Here is an 18,726-nt window from a genome sequence, read left to right as displayed (position 1 = left end):
ATATGTTGAAAGTAGTACTATTAAATTTGTTTTGAAATGTAGTTATTAGTGTCTCTAAACACTGAACAAAATAGTCTATCAATCAATCTCGAATTATGTTAACATTAACTGGCTCAGAGTACAGAAAAAACAGTTGTAATGCAAATTACCTATTCAAACTGTAGGGTTGAGAATAAAATAGTGGATAATATATGGTGGCCATTATAAGTGGAAGAGGGCTTTCCTGGTGGCTCAGTAGTGAAGAGTTCACTTACCAGTGCAAGAGACACAGGTTCAGTCTTGGGTCAGGAAGATCCCCTGGAGAAGAAAACAACCTACTCCAGTATTCTTGCCTGGAAAATCGCATGGACAGAGGAGCCTAGCGGGCTACAGTCCATCAGGTCTCAAGAGTAGGACATTACTTAGCGACTGAAACAACAACCACAGTGATTTTTAGTGACTTTGGACATTATTTGGAATTAAGCTAAACCTCACAGATTAAGGACACATTTCTTCATAAGACTGCCATTACTTCAGATGCTAGCTGTAAATTCAAAGGTCCCCAGACCTCCTACAGTTGGCACTAACTAGATACAAATGTGGGAGATCCCACTAACCCATCAGGTTTGATGATTCACTAGAATGATTCACAGAACTCAGCAAAGTACTATGCAGTTGACCCTTGAACAACATGGGCTTGAACTGCTCAGATCCACTTATGTGGATTTTTTTTTTCCAGTAAATTTGTACTACACAGTCCATGGTTACTAGAACCTGCAGATTACAGAACTGTAGTTCAGAGAGCTGAGTGTAATGTTGTACATCGATTTTTGACTGTGCAGGGGTTGACTCCCCTAACCCGCATGTTATTCAAGAGCCAGCTGTACTTAAGATAGAGTTTTATTTTAACAGTGGAGATATAATCAGGAGCAGCCACCAGTAGAGACACATAGTGCGGGGTCTGGGAGTTGTTCCAAACAAGTAACTTTTGTGTCTTGAGTTTTTATTGGAGATTCCTTACTATTCCTGATTGATTGAATCATTGGCTATGTGATTGAACTCAATCTTCAGCCCCACTTCAGCATTCCCCAAAAGTCAGGCAGGTATTGTGTACCTCAAAGCCCCAACCTCTCATCATGTGGTTGATGTTTCTGAAATGGCCAGTTACCACCCTGAGTCATCTTGTTAGCCTGAATATCATCAAGTTGACACCGACTGTCAAATGACATAGACATAGAGCCCACCAGGAATAAGAAGAGCACTCACATCACTCAGGAAATTCCAAGGGTTTAGGGGCTATGTCCCAGGAACCAGGGGCAAAGGTCAGCCAAATTCTTTATTATACAGTAAGACTCTACTCAATGCCCATGAATGCCCAAGAGGTCTTTCCATCTGAATTTTGGGAATAGGCATTATTCCCAGACCTGTGTATCAGATAATGCTCCCAATGATCACTTCAGGCATTTCTTTCACTGGCCTCAGGTTTCCTCACACTTATTAGCTAATGAGAGCACTGCTAAATACGTGATGTGACCTGCAAACCTTTGGAGTCCTGTCGGCAGTTTTCTCCTCTCTGTCCTGTCGACTCTAACTACCTACCTTCGTTTTTCAGTTTTCTCTCCTCAGGAACTCTGCCAGCCTCTGCCGGGGTTCCCCTTTCCTGCATCTGAGCTTGGAAGCTCTCCTGAAGCGTGACCTGAAATTCGCTCTCTTGAAAATCATTGTTCCATATGTTTTGTGTGGTCTTCGGTTGTTTAAGACATGAGGCTAATCCAGTCTCCTTTCCTCTACATTGGGCAGAAATGAAAATTTCTAAGTTATATTTTAATGTATAATATCTCTCTATATTCTTCTACTCCAGCCCCCACCCCTTTGTCCCTCCTTGGTAATTTTAGTTTTTAGTCTCATTTTTTTGCAAGATAATTTTTCTTTCAGGTTGTATTCTGTTTTGGAATGAAAAGGAGATATTTGTCCTGTAATCTAGCAACAGCAGCCTAAGGTTTCTATGGTCTCTATCATTTCATTTATACAAACATTTGTTGAATTATCTCCTGAAGCATCTCACTCCACATCATCACTTTCTCTCTAGATTATCAGGATCCTGCAGTCTACTGATTTCAAGAAACCTTTTCACTATTTCTCACTCCTGTTGCTTTTCTGTTTTTGTATATTTTGATTCCATAGTTTCATCATCAAATCACTTTTTTACATAATTCTAGTTCCTTTTTCTCTTTTACTGTGTGTTGTGGTAGCCTGGCAAAATGTAAACCATGCTTAAATCTACCTCTTTCTTTAAAACTTAAAAAAATTTTATGTATGGTAAAAGCCACCTTTTTTTGAGTACATTTCCAAGAGTTTTCACACATGTAATGGTTATGTTACAACCACTCTCACAATTGAAATACAGAACAGTTCTGTCACTCCAGAATATTTGCTGGTGCACTTCTAATGTCTGGTAATCATTGATACTTTGTCCCTGTAGTTTTAGTTTTTTCAGACTGTCCTGTAAGGGAAATTATACAGTATGTAGCCTTCTCAGTCTGGCTTCTTTTACTTATCTTAATGCATTTGAGATTAATCTATGTTATATGTATTGTTGGGAAGGAAATAAAATCTTTCTCGTCCACTCATCTCAGGTTCTTTGGCTGAGGTCCTCTAAACTAGACTGGCCAAAGACTGATTAACAAGAGGCATATTTAGCTGTGGTATACTCTGGTAACCTTCAGTTATCAATAGATGATTGATTTTTATTGCTGAGTAGGGTTGTGTTGTATGTGTGAACTATAGTTTATTCCTTCACCTGTTGATGGATATCTGGGTTTCTAGTTTCTTGCAACTGAATAAAACTGCTATAAATATAAACATTCATGTATTAAATTCTGTGTGAATGTTTAGTTTTCATTTATCTAGGAGTGGAAGAGTTGAGCCATGTTGTATGTTTAGCTGTATGTATGTATGTATGAGCCATGTATGTATGTATGTTGTATGTATATTATGAAAGTGAAAGTCAGTCAGTCGTGTTCGACTCTTTGCAACTCCATGAACTATACAGTCCATGGAATTTTCCAGGCCAGAATACTGGAGTGGGTAGCCTTTCCCTCCTCTAGGGGATCTTTCCAACCCAGGGATTGAACCCAGGTCTCCTGCGTTGCAGGCGGATTCTTTACCAGCTGAACCACAAGAGAAGCACAAGAATACTGGAGTGGGTAGCCTCTCCCTTCTTCAGGGTTCTTCCCGACCCAGGGATCGAACCGGGGTCTCCTGCATTTCAGTTGGATTCTTTACCAACTGAGCTATCAGGGTTTAACATTATAAGGAACTGTAAAATTGTTTTCCAAAATGCCTGCAATGTTTTGCGTTCATCAGGTACAAAAGTCTTTTTTTTTTTTGGTCAACACTTGTTCCTGCCTTAGTTTTTAATTTTTGCGATTCTAATAGAAGTCTAATGGTTTTAATTTTTGTGACTTTAATTTTTATGTTTCCAATGATGAGTGATTTAGAGCATCTTTTAATTTGCTTATTTTGTCTTCTTTATGTCTTTAATGAATGTTCAAATTTTTGCCCATTTAAAAGATATGGTTTTTGTTTTCTTATTGTTGAATTTTGAGAGTATTTCATGTATTCTGAATGTAAGTCCTTTGGTAGATTTATATAATTTTAAAATGTTTTCTTTCAATCTGTAGATCATCTTTTCATTTTTTAAAATAATGTCATTAATAGAACCAAAGTTTTTAATTTTGTTGAAGTCCAGTTTGTTAATTTTTTATGGGGCAGTCTGTTTATATCATATCTAAGAACTTATTGACTAAAACTTAAATCACAAACATTTTCCGCTATGCTTTCTTCAAAAGTTTATGGTTTTATGTTTTACGTAGAGATTTGTGATCCATTTTTAGTTAATTTTTGTTTGTGAGGCATTCCTTGAAGTTCTTTTTTTCCCCATTTGTATGTCCAGTCATTTCAGTATCACTTGTCATTTACTTGCCTTAACATCTTTCAGTCAGTTCAGTCGCTCAGTCGTGTCCAACTTTTTGCGACCCCATGGACTGCATGCAGCATGCCAGGCTTCCCTGTCCATCACCAACTCCCGGAGCTTGCTCAAGCTTGCTCAAACTCATGTCCATAGAGCTGGTGATACCATCCACCCATTTCATCCTCTACTGTCCCCTTCTCCCGCCTTCAATCTTTCCCAGCATCAGGGTCTTTCCCAGTGAGTCAGTTCTTCCCATCAGATGGCCAAAGTATTAGAGTTTCAGCTTCAGCATCAGTCCTTCCAGTGAATATTCAGGACTGATTTCCTTTAAGATTGACTGGTTGGATCTCCTTGCAGTCCAAGGGACTCTCAAGAGTCTTCTCCAACACCACAGTTCAAAAGCATCAATTCTTCAACATTCAGCTTTCTTATGGTCCAGCTCTCATATCCATAATGACTACTGGAAGAAACCATAATTTGACTAGATGGACATTTGTCAGCAAAATAATGTCTCTGCTTTTTAATATGCTGTCTAGGTTGGTCATAGGTTTTCTTCCAAGAAGCAAGGGTCTTTTAATTTCATGGCTGCAATCATCACCATCTACAGTGATTTTGGAGCCCCCCAAAGTAGTCTGTCACTGTTTCCATTTTTTCCCCATCTACTTGCCATGAAGTGATGGGACCAGATGCCATGATCTTAGTTTTCTGAATGTTGAGTTTTAAGCCAACTTTTTCACTCTCCTCTTTCACTTTCATCAAGAGGCTCTTTAGTTCTTCTTTGCTTTCTGCCATAAAGGTGGTGTCACCTGCATTTCTGAGGTTATTGATATTTCTCCCGGCAGTCTTGATTCCAACTTGTACTTCACCAAGCCTGGCATTTCGCCTAATGTACTCTACATATAAGTTAAATAAGCAGGGTGACAATATACAGCCTTGATATACTCCTTTCCCGGTTTGGAACCAGTCTGTTGTTCCATGTCCAGTTCTAACTGTTGCTTCTTGACTTGCATACAGATTTCTCATGAGGCAGGTCTGGTGTTCTGGTATTCCCATCTCTTTCAGAATTTTCCACAGTTTGTTGTGATCCACACAGTCAATGCTTTGGCGTAATCAATAAAGCAGAAGTAGATGTTTTTCTGGAACTCTCTTGCTTTTTCGATGATCCAGCAGATGTTGGCAATTTGACCTCTTGTTCCTCTGCCTTTTCTAAATCCAACCTGAACATATGGAAGTTCACAGTTCACATACTGTTGAAGCCTGGCTTGGAGAATTTTGAGCATTACTTTGCTAGCGTGTGAGATGAGTGCAGTTGTGCAGTGAGCATTCTTTGGGATTTCCTTTCTTTGGGATTGGAATGAAAACTGACCTTTCCAGTCGTGTGGCCACTGCTGAGTTTTCCAAATTTGCTGGCATATTGAGTGCAACACTCACAGCATCATCTTTTAGGATTTGAAAAGCTCAACTGTAATTCTATCACCTCCGCTAGCTTTGTTCATAGTGATGCTTCCTAAGGTCCACTTGACTTCACATTCCAGGATGTCTGGCTCTAGGTGAGTGATCACACCATCATGGTTATCTGGATCATGAAGATCTTTTTTGTACAGTTCTTCTGTGTATTCTTGCCACCTCTTCTTAATATCTTCTGCTTCTGTTAGGTCCATACTGTTTCTGCCCTTTATTGTGCCCATCTTTGCATGAAAAGTTCCCTTGGTATCTAATTTTCTTGAAGAGATCTCTAGTCTTTCCCATTCTATTGTTTTCCTCTATTTTTTTTTTTTTTTGCTTTGGTTCTGAGGAAGGCTTTCTTATCTCTCCTTGCTGTTCTTTGGAACTCTGCATTCAGATGGTTATATCTTTCCTTTTCTCTTTTTCCGTTAGCTTCTCTTCTTTTCTCAGCTACCTGTAAGGGCTCCTCAGACAACCATTTTGCCTTTTTGCATTTCTTTTTCTTGGGGATGGTCTTGGTCACTGCCTCCTGTACAGTGTCATGAACCTCCATCCATAGTTCTTGAGGCACTCTGTCTATCAGATTTAATCCCTTGAATCTATGTGTCACTTCCATTATATAATCGTAAGGGATTTGATTTCGGCCATACGTGAAAAGTCAATTGATTTTACCAGTGCAGATCTGACTCTTCCTTCATTCTTAACTTCCATCCAAGTTAGATATGAGTGAAGACAAAAAGAGCAGCATACTCATGGGTCTCATTTTATTCATGACCAGTACCATTAAGGAAGCTCTTGAACCTACCCAGCAATCCTTCCTGGTCCCTAATACATTCCTAACTCCCCATATGACTTTTTGTATGTGATTTCTTCTCTAATTTCCTGTGCTGCCTCTCCTTTCCTCAGTTTCAGCTGATGACATAACCCCAATTTCTCTGAATAAATAAAAGCAATCAGAAGATAGTTTTCACACAGTTCCATCCAACAACTTACTAGCATCTACACATTTTCTATTCTTAGTTTCCCGGACACCATTCTTTCTCAATTCTTTTCCTGCAGTCTTCTGACTTGCCACCTTCCCCTTCCCATCATATTCTGTATCTCAGTTGGTGGCAGTTCCTGTCTTCCACTTGCCCAAGCCATACCGTTCAGAATCATCTTTAACTCTTTTTTTTTTTTTTTTTTCACATTCCATATTCAACCTAAGGGCAAATATTGTCTGTTTTCCCTTTAAATATATCTAGAATCTGATAACTTCTGACTACCTTTTGAGCTGTTAAAATTTTGGCTCAAGTTATCACTGTCTCTTGCCTGGATTATTTTTATTGTGTTTATCTGATCTCCTTTCTTCTATTCTTGCTCCTTTCCCATCTGTTCTTTACAGAGGAGAAAGTTAGAGAGATCCATTACAGTAGGTCGAAAGCCTTCTCAAAGTAGAGGTCAAGGTCCTTGTGACCTCCAGGACCCTGTGAAATCCAGCTCTGTGCTGTCACTCTGACCTCAGCTCCTGCCACTTCTTGCTCACGTTGCTTCAGCCACACTGGGTGTGGTGTATGTGTGTGTTTTAGTGTATAAGTGTTCACTGAGTTCCCATCATGTTCCAGGCATTTGGGATATAACGAGAACAAAACAAGTGATCATCTCTGCTGTCTTGGAGCTTACCTCACAGGGAGAAGACAGTTAACAAATAAATACAGAAAATGTCAGGTGCTGATAAAGCAGGATAAACATTTATATATTTGTTTAATGTTATATATAGAAGTATATGAAACTTCTTAATCTGCTTCCTTGTGAGAGTTTACAGACTAACTGGAGAGCTAGAATACACACAGTGGGGCTTTCATCATGCATTTTCTTATTATTTAAGTGAGTGAATTTATTTATTTAATTCAAAAGTATTTAATTTTGGCATAACTTTTCCTTTGTGCTAATTTTATTACTGTTAATCAGATCCTGCTGTTGATGAATTCTTTATTCCACTTCAATCTGCTTTTGCCCAGGACTTTAGAAATTACCAGTATACATTGCCAGTAGTTCAAGGTTTGGTGGTTGATATGGAAGTTCGGAAAACCAGCATCAAAATTCCCAGCAACAGATACAATGAGGTAAGACTTACTGTGATTTTTTTAATAATTGAACATTATGAATGAAGATGAAAAATACATGATTGCATGTAAAATTTTAATTTATTGGCAGTAAAATCAGTTCATAATATTATATGAATTAGATCAGTGATAGAGAATTTCATAACAGAAAGGAAGATGTTAAATTTGTCTTACTTTTTGGTTGCGTCATTTGTTGTTTTTTGACCTTTTGGTGCTGACAATCAGTAGCAGATTTGCATTTTGATTGAGGTATAAAATTCACTTTATAATATTAGTGGTGGGATCTTTTGATTTTTCCCTCTTTTGGTAAGTATATATTATTGACTACCCTTAATGTTTAAGCATAGCTCACCTGTGTAAGTCCCAAAATGATTTTTAAGTAAAATTTTGAACGCAAATGATTGCATCTTGAATTAAGCTGTATTTTGTAACTAAAATGAAATTGTGCATACTACACATATATTAACAGAGTTATGTAAGCACTGTTCTTGCCTATTTGCCAAGTGAAGTACTACTTGAATTTTAAAATTTCTTAAAATCAATTCTGAAGTGCAGACTAGTAATCACCGTGATTTAAAAGAGGAATTTCAAAACTTAGTTTGATATGTTAAAATTTGTTGTTTTACTAGGCAGGGTGGTAACTCCCCAATTACATCTTGTACTCTTTCTGGTATAAAATAATTTCTTCCTTCATTCTCTTACTTCCCCTTATTCCTTTCTTTTTTCCTTTCCCATTCTGCCATTTATTCACTTAGTTGTTTGTACATTCAGTAAACATTATTTTTGTATTTGATATACACTTAAAATCACAGAAATGTCTTACTGGACTTATAAGCTCAGGGCTCAGTATTATTATGTGGGAAAGACATATTTGAAGAAAACATTTACATCATGCTTTCTGTCCGATGGCTTTTTTCAGGACACTAGAAAATAGCAGTGAGAAAGAGTGCTTAATTTTTTCTGGGTACAATTAGCTGTTGGATAGTCCTACCTTGAAACTATACCAAACTACATAGAGTCAAATTTTTAAAGAGAACTATTTTTATGTAATTTGTACCCTAAGTAGTTTTTTAAGCTATGCTTTGAAAACTTGTTTTATTTCTCATTGAAGTGTTATTATCTATTTCACAGATATTTATTAAATATATTCTGTGATATGAAATACAAAGATGAATTAGACATCATGAATGCTTCTGGGAGTTCATTGTCCAGAAATGAGATGCTGACACGCATTGCTATGCCTGGTGCTTGCACGGTGATGCTCTGTGTTTGGTAATTGGAACTATTTATACAGGCATATCTGTGAAAGCCGTGTTGTTGTGGTTTAGTTGCCCAGTGGTATCCAACTCTTTGCAACCTCATGGACTATAACCTGCCAGGCTCCCCTGTCCATGGGATTTCCCAGGCAGGGATACTAAAGTGGGTTGCCATTTCCTTCTCTAGGGGATCTTCCCGACCCAGGGATTGAACCTGCATCTCCTGCATTGACAGGAGGATTCTTGACCACTGAGCCAGCCAAGAAGCCGTAAAAGCTATGAGGCCCCCATAACTATTTCAATACTTGACTAAGGACATTCATGACAGCTTCCATTCATATTATCTGTCTTTATCTGAATTCTGCCTCCTAACTTTATGGTTGTGAAGTTTCAAAAATTTTTGTTCAAAAGCAGTAACTATATTTCTTGTAATTTATTATATTTAATTTTCAGTAAAGTTTACCAATTATATATCACTTATTTTCCTTACTTGATTTAGCAGATTCACTTCTCTTCTAATTCAATTTTTGTTTTAACTCAGTGTAATTTTATTTCACGATCTTGGACAGTTGTGTCTATTAGTTGGAAAAGTAATTTCATACACAGTATTTCATTGTATGTTGTTGTTGTTTAACTGCTAAATTGTATCTGACTCTTTTGCGACCCCATGGACTGTGACCCACCAGGCTCCTGTGTTCCGCTTTTTCACTCTCCTCTTTCACCCTCAAGAAGGCTCTTTAGTTCCTTTTCACTTTCTGCCATTAAAGTAGTATCATCTGCATATGTAAGGTTGTTGATATTTCTCCCAGCAGTCTTGATTCCAGCTTGTGAGTCATCCATCCTGGCATTTCACATGGTGTACTCTGCATAGAAGTTAAATAAGCAGGGTGACAATATACAACCTTTCTCAATTTTGAAGCAGTCCATTGTTCTGTGTCCGGTTCTAACTGTTGCTTCTTGACCTGCATACAGGTTTCTTGGGAGGGAGGTAAGGTAGTCTGGTATTCCCATCTCTTTAAGAATTTTCCATATGTTGTGATTCACACAGTCAAAGGTTTTCTTATAGTCAATGAAGCAGAAGTGTATGGTTTTTCTGGAATTCCCTTGCTTTCTCTATAATATAATGGATGTTGGCAATTTGATCTCTGGTTCCCCTGCCTTTTCTAAATCTAGCTTGTATATCTGAAATTTCTTGGTTCACATACTGCTGAAGCCTAGCTTGAAGGATTTTGAGCATTATCTTGCTAGCATGTGAAGTGAGTGCAATTGTATGGTAGTTTGAACATCCTTTGTCATTGCCCTTCTTTGGGATTGGAGTGAAAACTGACCTTTTCCAGTCTTGTGGCCACTGGTGAGTTTTCCAAATTTACTGACATACTGAGTATAGCACTTTCACAGCATCATCTTTTTGGATTTGAAATAACTCAGCTGAAATTCCATCACCTCCACTAGCTTTGTTCGTAATAATGTTTCCTAAGGCCCACTTGACTTCACACTCCAGGATGTATAGCTCTAGGTGAGTGACCACACCATCATGGTTATCTCATCATTAGGCCCTTTTTTATATAGTTCTTCTGTGTATTCTTGCCACCTCTTCTTAATCTCTTCTGCTTCTCTTAGGTCCTTAATGTTTCTGTCCTTTATTGTGCCCATCCTAGCATGAAATGTTCCCTTGTTATCTCTGATTTTCTTGGGGAGATCTCTAGACTTTCCCATTCTATTGTTTTCCTCTGTTTTTTTTTTGCATTGTTCACTTAAGAAGCGCCCCCCACCTTTTTTTTTAAATCCTAGCTATTCTCTGACACTCTGTATTCAGTTGGATATATCTTTCCCTTTCTACCTTGCCTTTTGCTTCTAATATGATAATTTGTAAAAGAGATTTTATAGGTTTTAAAGCAAAAACATGACTTAACCAAAGTAAAATTTTAGAAAACTGAGTTTTGGTAGCTTATATGTAAATTATCGAGAGAGGAGGACTTCTAAGTGTCAACTAAAAAAAACAAACACAACATAAAAGTTGAGAATTATATTTTATTCAGTGGCCTTATTGAGAATACAGCCCAGGAGACAGCCTCTCAGATACTTCTGAGGGACTGTTCCAAAGAGGTAAGGGAGGAGGAGCCAGGACATGTAGGAATTTTTGCTGGGAAAAAATTGAACATCAAAAGATTACTGCTAAGTGTGAAAAATCCAGACATCTCAGGTTAATGATTTTAGTTCTTTCTAAGTATGGAAAGATGTAAGAGTCGGAGTTCACTGAAATTATTCCTTAGATATGCATTTGAGCCATCTTGGGTCAGTATCCTGTCTTTCTCCATCCTGATATCCCCTTATCATGGACTGTTGATGTTGGCTATAGTGGTGATGAATTGATGGCTGGCAACATTCGTTGTTTACCAGAATGACAGGCAGCATGCTTTGTTTACTGAAATGTCAGACAACGTTTTTTTCCATATAAGGAAAGACTTTAAGCTTAGAAAGCTAGAAGGTAGTGTTTCTGAAGTAGTAATTTTAATAAATGAAGTAGTCACTGTATATAAATTTTCTAATTTCCTTCATCAAGGCTATTCAACATCTTTGTTGGTCTAGGTAAAGTTACTCATGTTCTTATGAGACATTATCTTGATCACTGTGTTAGGTAATATCTATTGAGGGTATATTATGTATCAGGCATTATTTTAAGCATATATGTATCTTCATGCTACCTCTATGAAATGAGTAGGGTAAGTCCCTTGTTACAGGTAAGGATATTAAGGCACAGAGCTAGCAAGTGTTGGAGCTAGAATCAAACCCAGGCACTCTAATTTCAGTGTCCCTGTTCTTAAACACTATCCTAAACTGATTTTCATAGACATCAGTTTAATTATTATTTCTGATTGTAGGGCTGATTTTAGAGTCTTTGCAGAGGTAAAGCCCCAATCCAGTATGACCTGTTGTTTAGTCACTCAGTCGTGTCCGACTCTTTGCGACCCCATGAACTGTAGCCTGCTAGGCTCCTCTGTCCATGAAGATTCTCCAGGCAAGAATACTGGAGTGGGTTGCCATGCCCTCCTCTAGGGGATCTTCCCAACCCAGGGATCGAACCCAGGTCTCCTGCATTGCAGGTGGATTCTTTACCGTCTGAGTATAAGAAGGGGAAATTTGGACCTAGACATGTATAAAGAGAAGATGACAGGAAAAGACATAAGGAGAAGATGGCTATCTACAAGACAGGAGAGAGTTCTGAAACAAATCTTTCCTTTTGCAGTCCTCAAATGGAACCAGTACTATTGACATCTTGATTTGGGATTTCTAGCCTCCAGCATTGTGAGACAATAAATTTCTGTTGTTTAAGCCACCACTTAAAGCCATCACAACTTGTTTAAGCTGCTATTTTTTTATAGCAGCACTTGCACACACTAACATACCAGTGTACCTTAAATAGCTAAACATCATGACAAAATATGTGAGGGGAAAAAAGCAAAAACCTAAGAACAATGGGATAGAGAAGGTGAGTCCTATGATTACCCTACCTTACTGTCTGGAGTTAGTTTCCAGGCCATAGTGCAGTTAGAGGGAAGTTAACCTGATCCTAGAGGTCTAGAGGCTCCCTGAGTTGAAGAGAATGTAGAGGCCATCATGGCTAGAATTTACAAGACAGATTATGGAAATAAAAGAGCTCTGGAGATCTGTAAGAAGTTCCTATTGGGTCTTCAGCTGACTACTATTCAATGCATGTATGTGAGAAAAACACTGGAGAGGAGCAGCTAGAACACTTCTCAAAGTTCTAGGAATAGTTTATATTCTTACCATCTAGAGTAAGAAAGGGACAAATAATTTCTAGTGATCAAAGTTGTTCATAAATTTAGTCTGCTCTGATCCTACCTAGCAAGCTTAAAATAAAACTGCAACAAGATGAGGGCCTGTACATTCTAAGGCAAGACATGGAAAATATAAAAAACCCAAATCAAACTTCAAGAAACAAAAATGACAATGAGATGAAAAATACACTGGATGAGAATAATGGCAGATCAGACACTGCTGAAAAAAATTAATAAACCTAAAAACAGAATAGAACCATCCAAGGTGAAACACAAAGATAAAAGGCTGGAAAATGAAATGAATGGAGTATCATTGAGATGTGAGAAATGTTGGATGGCTTAACTCTGTAATTGAAGTCCCCAAGAGAACAGAGAAGTGGGTTGACAGAAAAGGTATTTGAAGAATCAGTGAAGAAAAATTTTGTAAATTTAGTGAGAAGTATAATCATATAGATTCAAGAAGTTCAATGAACTCCAGCTGCAGGATGAAAAGTATTAACATTATAACATTAAGGAATGTTATAATCATCATCATCAAATTGCTTAACACCAGAGGTAAAGAATCTTAAAGGCAACTAGAGAAAGAAAAATCCACTTTATGTACTGAGCAATGGGTATAAGAATGACTGTAGACGTATCATTCAAACAGTGCACAAAATCCTTAAGGTACTAAAAAAAAGATAACCTATCAACCTATAGATTAAAACACCTAAAATAAAATACCCAGGAATAAATTTAAACCAAGGATATAAAGATCAGTACTCTTAAAACCATAAAACATTGATGAAGAAAATTGAAGATGATACCAAGGAATAGAAAGATATTCCAGATTTATGGATTAGCAGAATTAATACTGTTAAAATCCATACTACCAAGAGCGATCTATAGATCTAATGCAATTCTTACCAAAATACTCATGACATTTTTCACAGAACTAGAAGAAATAATCCTAAATCTTATATGGAATCACAGAAGACGTTAAGTTGCCATCCAATCTTGAGGGGGAAAAAAAAAGGACAAAGCTAGAGGTACAATACTTTTTGACTTCAGACTATAGTACAAAGCTGCAGTCATCAAAATAGAATGGTACTGGCTCAGAAAGAGATAAAGATCAATGGAATCAAATAGAGAGCTCAGAAATAAACCCACATACTTATGTTCAATTAACCTACAATGAAGGAGGCATGATATTTACTGGAGAGAACAGTCTGTCTTCAATAAGTAGTGCTCAGAAAACTGAACAGCAGCTTGTAAAAGAATGAAATTAGAACATTGTCTCACACCATATACAAAAATAAACTCAAAATGGATTAAAGACCTAAATGTAAGACCTGAGACCATAAAACTCCTGGAAGAAAACATAGGCTGAACACTAATTTACAGAAAGTGTAGCAATATTTTCTTAGACCTATCTCCTAAGGCAAAAGAAGTAAAAGTAAAAATAAATGGGACCTAGTTAAATGTAAGAGGTTTTTTAATAGCAGAGAAAACTATCTCCAAAATGAAAAAACAACCCCCTGAATAGGAAAACACTGCTGCTGTTGCTGAAACTCCAGTACTTTGGCCACCTCATGCGAAGAGTTAACTCATTGGAAAAGACCCTGATGCTGAAAGGGATTGGGGGCAGGAGGAGAAGGGGACGACAGAGGATGAGATGGGTGGATGGCATCACTGACTCGATGGACATGGGTTTGAGTAAACTCTGGGAGTTTGTGATGGACAGGGAGGCCTGGCGTGCTGCGATTCATGGGGTCGCAAAGAGTCGGATACGACTGAGCGACTGAACTGAACTGAATAGGAAAAAATATTTGCTAATGATATGACTGATAAAGGGTTAATATCCAAAATAGATACATGGCTCACACAACTCAATATTAGAAAGGCAAACAACTTGGGGGGCTTCCCTGGTGGTCCAGTGGCTAAGACTCCATGCTTCCAATGCAGGGGATCTGGGTTTGATCCCTGGTCAGAGAATTAGGTCCCACATGCTACAACTAAGACCTGGTATAGCCAAATGAATAAAGTAATTAAAGAATAATAACAAATAACTTGATTAAAAAATGGTCAGAAGAGAATGCTCTGGAAGTCCAGTGGTTAGGACTCAGCACTCTCACTGCCTAGGTCTGGGTTTGATCCCTGGCCAGGGAACTAAGATCCTGCAAGCTGCACGATGTAGCAAAAAAATAAAGAAGATATGAATAGATGTTCCAAAGAAAGTATACAAATCGCCAACAGGCACATGAAAAGTTTCTCAACATTTCTAATCATCACAGAAATGCAAATCAAAACCTCAGTGAAGAACCACCTCACACTTGTCAGAATGACTATCATCAAAATGTCTATAAATAACAAATGTGGCAAAGCTGTGGAGAAAGGAGGATCCTAGTACAGAGGGGATTCCTGTTAGGGGGCTTGTAAGTTGGTACAGCTACTATGGAAAATATTATGGAGGTTCCTAAAAAAACTAAATATAGAATTATCATATGATTCAGCAGTTCCACTCTTGGGTATATATTTGAAGAAAAAAGAGTAATTTGAAAATGTACATGGACCCCAATGTTGATAGAAGCATAATTTACAAAAACCAAGATATAGAAGCAGCCTAAGTGTCCATCAACAGATGAATGGTATATGTGTATGTATGTATACACACACACGCTTGCATGTGCAATGGAGTGTTACTCAACCAAAAAAAAGAATTTACAACAAAATGAATGGACCTAGAGGATATTAAGCTCACTGAAATAAGTCAGACAAAGACAAATACTGTAATGTTATCACTTACTTGTGGAATCTAAAAGAATAAAACAAGTGAGCATAATGAAATAGACTCACAGATGTAGAAAATAAATTAGTGGTTACCAGTGGGGAGAGGGAAATGAAGAGCAGCAAGATATGCATAGGGGAATAAGGAGGTACAAACTTGTGTCTATAAAATAAATAAGCTAGAAGGGTATGTTATACAGCCCAGGGAAGTATAGTTGTTATTTTATAAACTTTAAATGCAGTATAATCTATAAAAATATTGAATCACTGTGTTGTACACATGAAATTAGTATTGTAAATCACCCATATTTCACTTAAAAATAGTGAAAACACAAAGTCCCATTATGAGGTATGAGAGAAGGGGTATCATTACAGGCTCTATAAATAGTAGAAAAACAATGGAGCATAGTATGAATGCATTTATACTAATACATGTCCAACTTGGACAAAATGGACAAATTCTTTGAACGTTGACTTTCATACCTCTCTCAAGAAAAAATAGGTAACTTGAATAGCCCTGCATACATTGAAAGAATTGAATTTATTATTGTAAACCTCTTCACAAGGAAAAGCCCAGGTCTAGATATGTTCACTGGTGATTGTTACAAAAGGAAGGACAAAATAACACCAATTCTATACAAACTCTTAATAAATAGATGAGGAGGCTTTAATTCCACTAGTATCAAAATCAGAAAAAATTTTCAAGAAATGAAAACTGCAGACCTATATCCCTCATAGTTGGCTGCATAAATACATAACAAGTTTTTAGTATATCCAATTCAATAATATACAAAAATTAAGATACTTCATGACTAAATGGGATTTATTCCAAGAATGCTAAATTAATTTAACATTAAAAAATCAATCTGTAACTCAGCATATTAATAGGATAGAAAGGAAAAGCATGTTAAAATAAAAAGCTACAGAAATCTCATCTCTCTATATATATACATATATATGTGTGTATATATATATCAGCAGTTTAAAATAGAAGTTTTGCAGTCTAATAAAGAGAATTTATGAAAGACCTAAAATTAATATGTCCAATGGTGACTGATTGATTGGTTCTTTAAGATGAGGAACAAGGAGATGATGTCTATTCTTGGTTTTGTTAAACATTTCAGTGGATCTTCTAGCCAATGTAATAAGGGGGGAAAAAACAAAATCAGAGGAATACAGTTGGAAAAAAAAATGTCTTTATTCATGGATAACATGATTATCTATGTGGGAAATCCTGGAGTAGTGTGTGCATGCTCAGTCGTGTTCAACTCGTTGCAGACCCATGGACTGGTAGCCCACCAGGCTCCTCTGTTCATGGGATTTCCCAGGCAAGGATACCGGAGTGGATTGCCATTTTCTACTTCAAGGGATCTTCCTGACCAAGGGATCAAACCCCAGTCTCTTGTGTCTTCTGCATTGGCAGGTGGATTCTTTACCTCTTCTTCACCTAAGGAGTTTACAAAATAGTACTAAATCTAATCAATCAGTTTATCAGAGTTACAAGATCATTGTGTAAAAATCAATTGTATTTCTGTATACTAACAATCAGAAGTTGGAATTTAAAAACTATACAATAGCATCATAAATGTGATGTATTTAGGGGTGAATTTAACAGATTATCAGCAGTCCCTCTATGCTGAAAATTACAGAACATTGCTAAGAGAAACTGAAGACCCAAATAAATACTATGAGGTATACTATGTTTTTGAGTCAGAAGATGCAATATTGTTAAGATGTCATTTGTCCCCAGATTGATTCATAGCTTCAGTACAATCCCAGTAAACATACCAGCAAGCTATTTTAAAATAGAAATTGAGACACTGATTCTAAAATGTATATGGATATTCAAGAGACCCAGAATAGCTGAGACAACTTTGAAAAAGAACGTAATTCTAAGACTTACACTACCTGATGCTTAAGGCTTATTTTAAAGATATATTAATCAGGACAGCATTATTTTAGTGTAATATGTATGTCTAGATCGGTAGAACAGAGTTGAATGATTTCAAGTGCTGTCTATAAGGGTATATACACATACCAAAATTTGTCAGATTACACACTTTAAATGTGTACATTTTGTCACTTATTTTAAATACAGCTAAAAAATATCACAAAATCTTTCAGGAAATGTAATGGACAGTCAAACTTTCATCACATCACTGGGGGAATAGAGCCAAAGAGGTAGCCTCATGTCAGAGTTTCAAGCAAAAAGGAACAAAATTGTGTTGATTCTTTACTAAAAACCAGAGAGAAATAATGTTGGTTGTGATATAATATAAGAATGTATGAAACTGTATATCTATGCAATCCCCAACTTGTATACTTTAGGCTGAATGGCATCTTGAGATTCTTTTTCCCTGAACAGTTCTAAAATAGGAATTTCCGTTTATTTTAGTTCAAAGCTACATATATCCTTCAGAGAATTGTGAAGTTACAAAAGCATAATTTTAAAGGTTCATTGTAGCACAAGCACGAACAGATGGTCCTAAAATCTGCTGGAGGAGTGTTTTATTTTTTGGCCTTCAAGGAATACATTTCTTTTCTCTTAGGGAGAAGGAACTGATAGTCTTCTTTTCAAAAGAATGAAGGGAGTTGGTGAAAGGTGCTCTGGAAAATGGGGCCAAGGAAAGAGGTGCTGTTCCATTGACTGTTAGCATAGCTGTTCCTCGTGTTATACGTGGAAGGCAGTGTTTAACCTCAGGTTGAATGAAAATGTAAGGATCCCCCAGGAGCCCTGGCTGTTACTCTCCAGTGACTGCAGCAGGAGCTGAACACTGCGTGTTCACAGTAAGATTGTCTTTACCCCTCCTCCCCCATGTCCCTGCATGCCCAGTGATAGGGGTGAGCCGTGGCTTCAGAACGTTATTTCTAGCTAAACCCCTGGGTTTCCCTATCTCCTAGCTCTCCCAAGGTTGCTGCTACTTTTAACGTTGAGGCCACCAGCTCTAATCTCATTGTGATTCAAGTACCCTAAGAAACCCTGGTCTCCCTCCACATCCCTCATCTCCCCAAATTTAATTTCTGTCTCTGTACATCCACCTTTCTGACCCCATTTTTCACTCATCTTGAAAAACTCAAAGGCTCAGTCTCTGTAAGTTTTATTTGTCTCTGTCCACTTCCTTGTTGATCTAGCCAGTCCCTTGGTTTTAAATACAGTCTCCTGATATCTTCCAGATATCTTCCTTCAACCTGACTCTTCCCTGTTTTATAGACTTGAGTGTCTTTTTTAAAAATTAATTAATTTGTATATTTACTTATTTTGTTGGCCATGCCACATGGCTTGCAGGAGTATCTCAGTTCCCTGACCAGGGATTGAACCCATGCCATGGCAGTGAAAGCCTGGAATCATAACTACCAGGCCGCCAGAGAAGCCCTCAACTTGAGTTTCTTATTGCTTACTT

General features: G+C 37.3%; 1 protein-coding gene across 3 annotated transcripts in view; it reads left to right on the top strand.

The window, feature by feature from the left end:
* ZFYVE9 (zinc finger FYVE-type containing 9) overlaps positions 1-18,726 on the top strand; it is a 180,966-nt gene that overhangs the window by 138,313 nt on the left and 23,927 nt on the right. For all 3 annotated transcript variants that reach the window (XM_065913224.1, XM_065913216.1, XM_065913207.1), the window contains one exon: positions 7,399-7,503. In XM_065913224.1, coding sequence (XP_065769296.1) covers positions 7,399-7,503 — 105 coding nt within the window. The remainder of the gene's footprint in view (positions 1-7,398; positions 7,504-18,726) is intronic.

The sequence above is a fragment of the Muntiacus reevesi genome, chromosome 1 (assembly GCF_963930625.1).
Source record: "Muntiacus reevesi chromosome 1, mMunRee1.1, whole genome shotgun sequence".
NCBI classification, from domain to species: Eukaryota; Metazoa; Chordata; class Mammalia; order Artiodactyla; family Cervidae; genus Muntiacus; species Muntiacus reevesi.
This window is presented reverse-complemented; position numbering and strand designations above follow the sequence as displayed.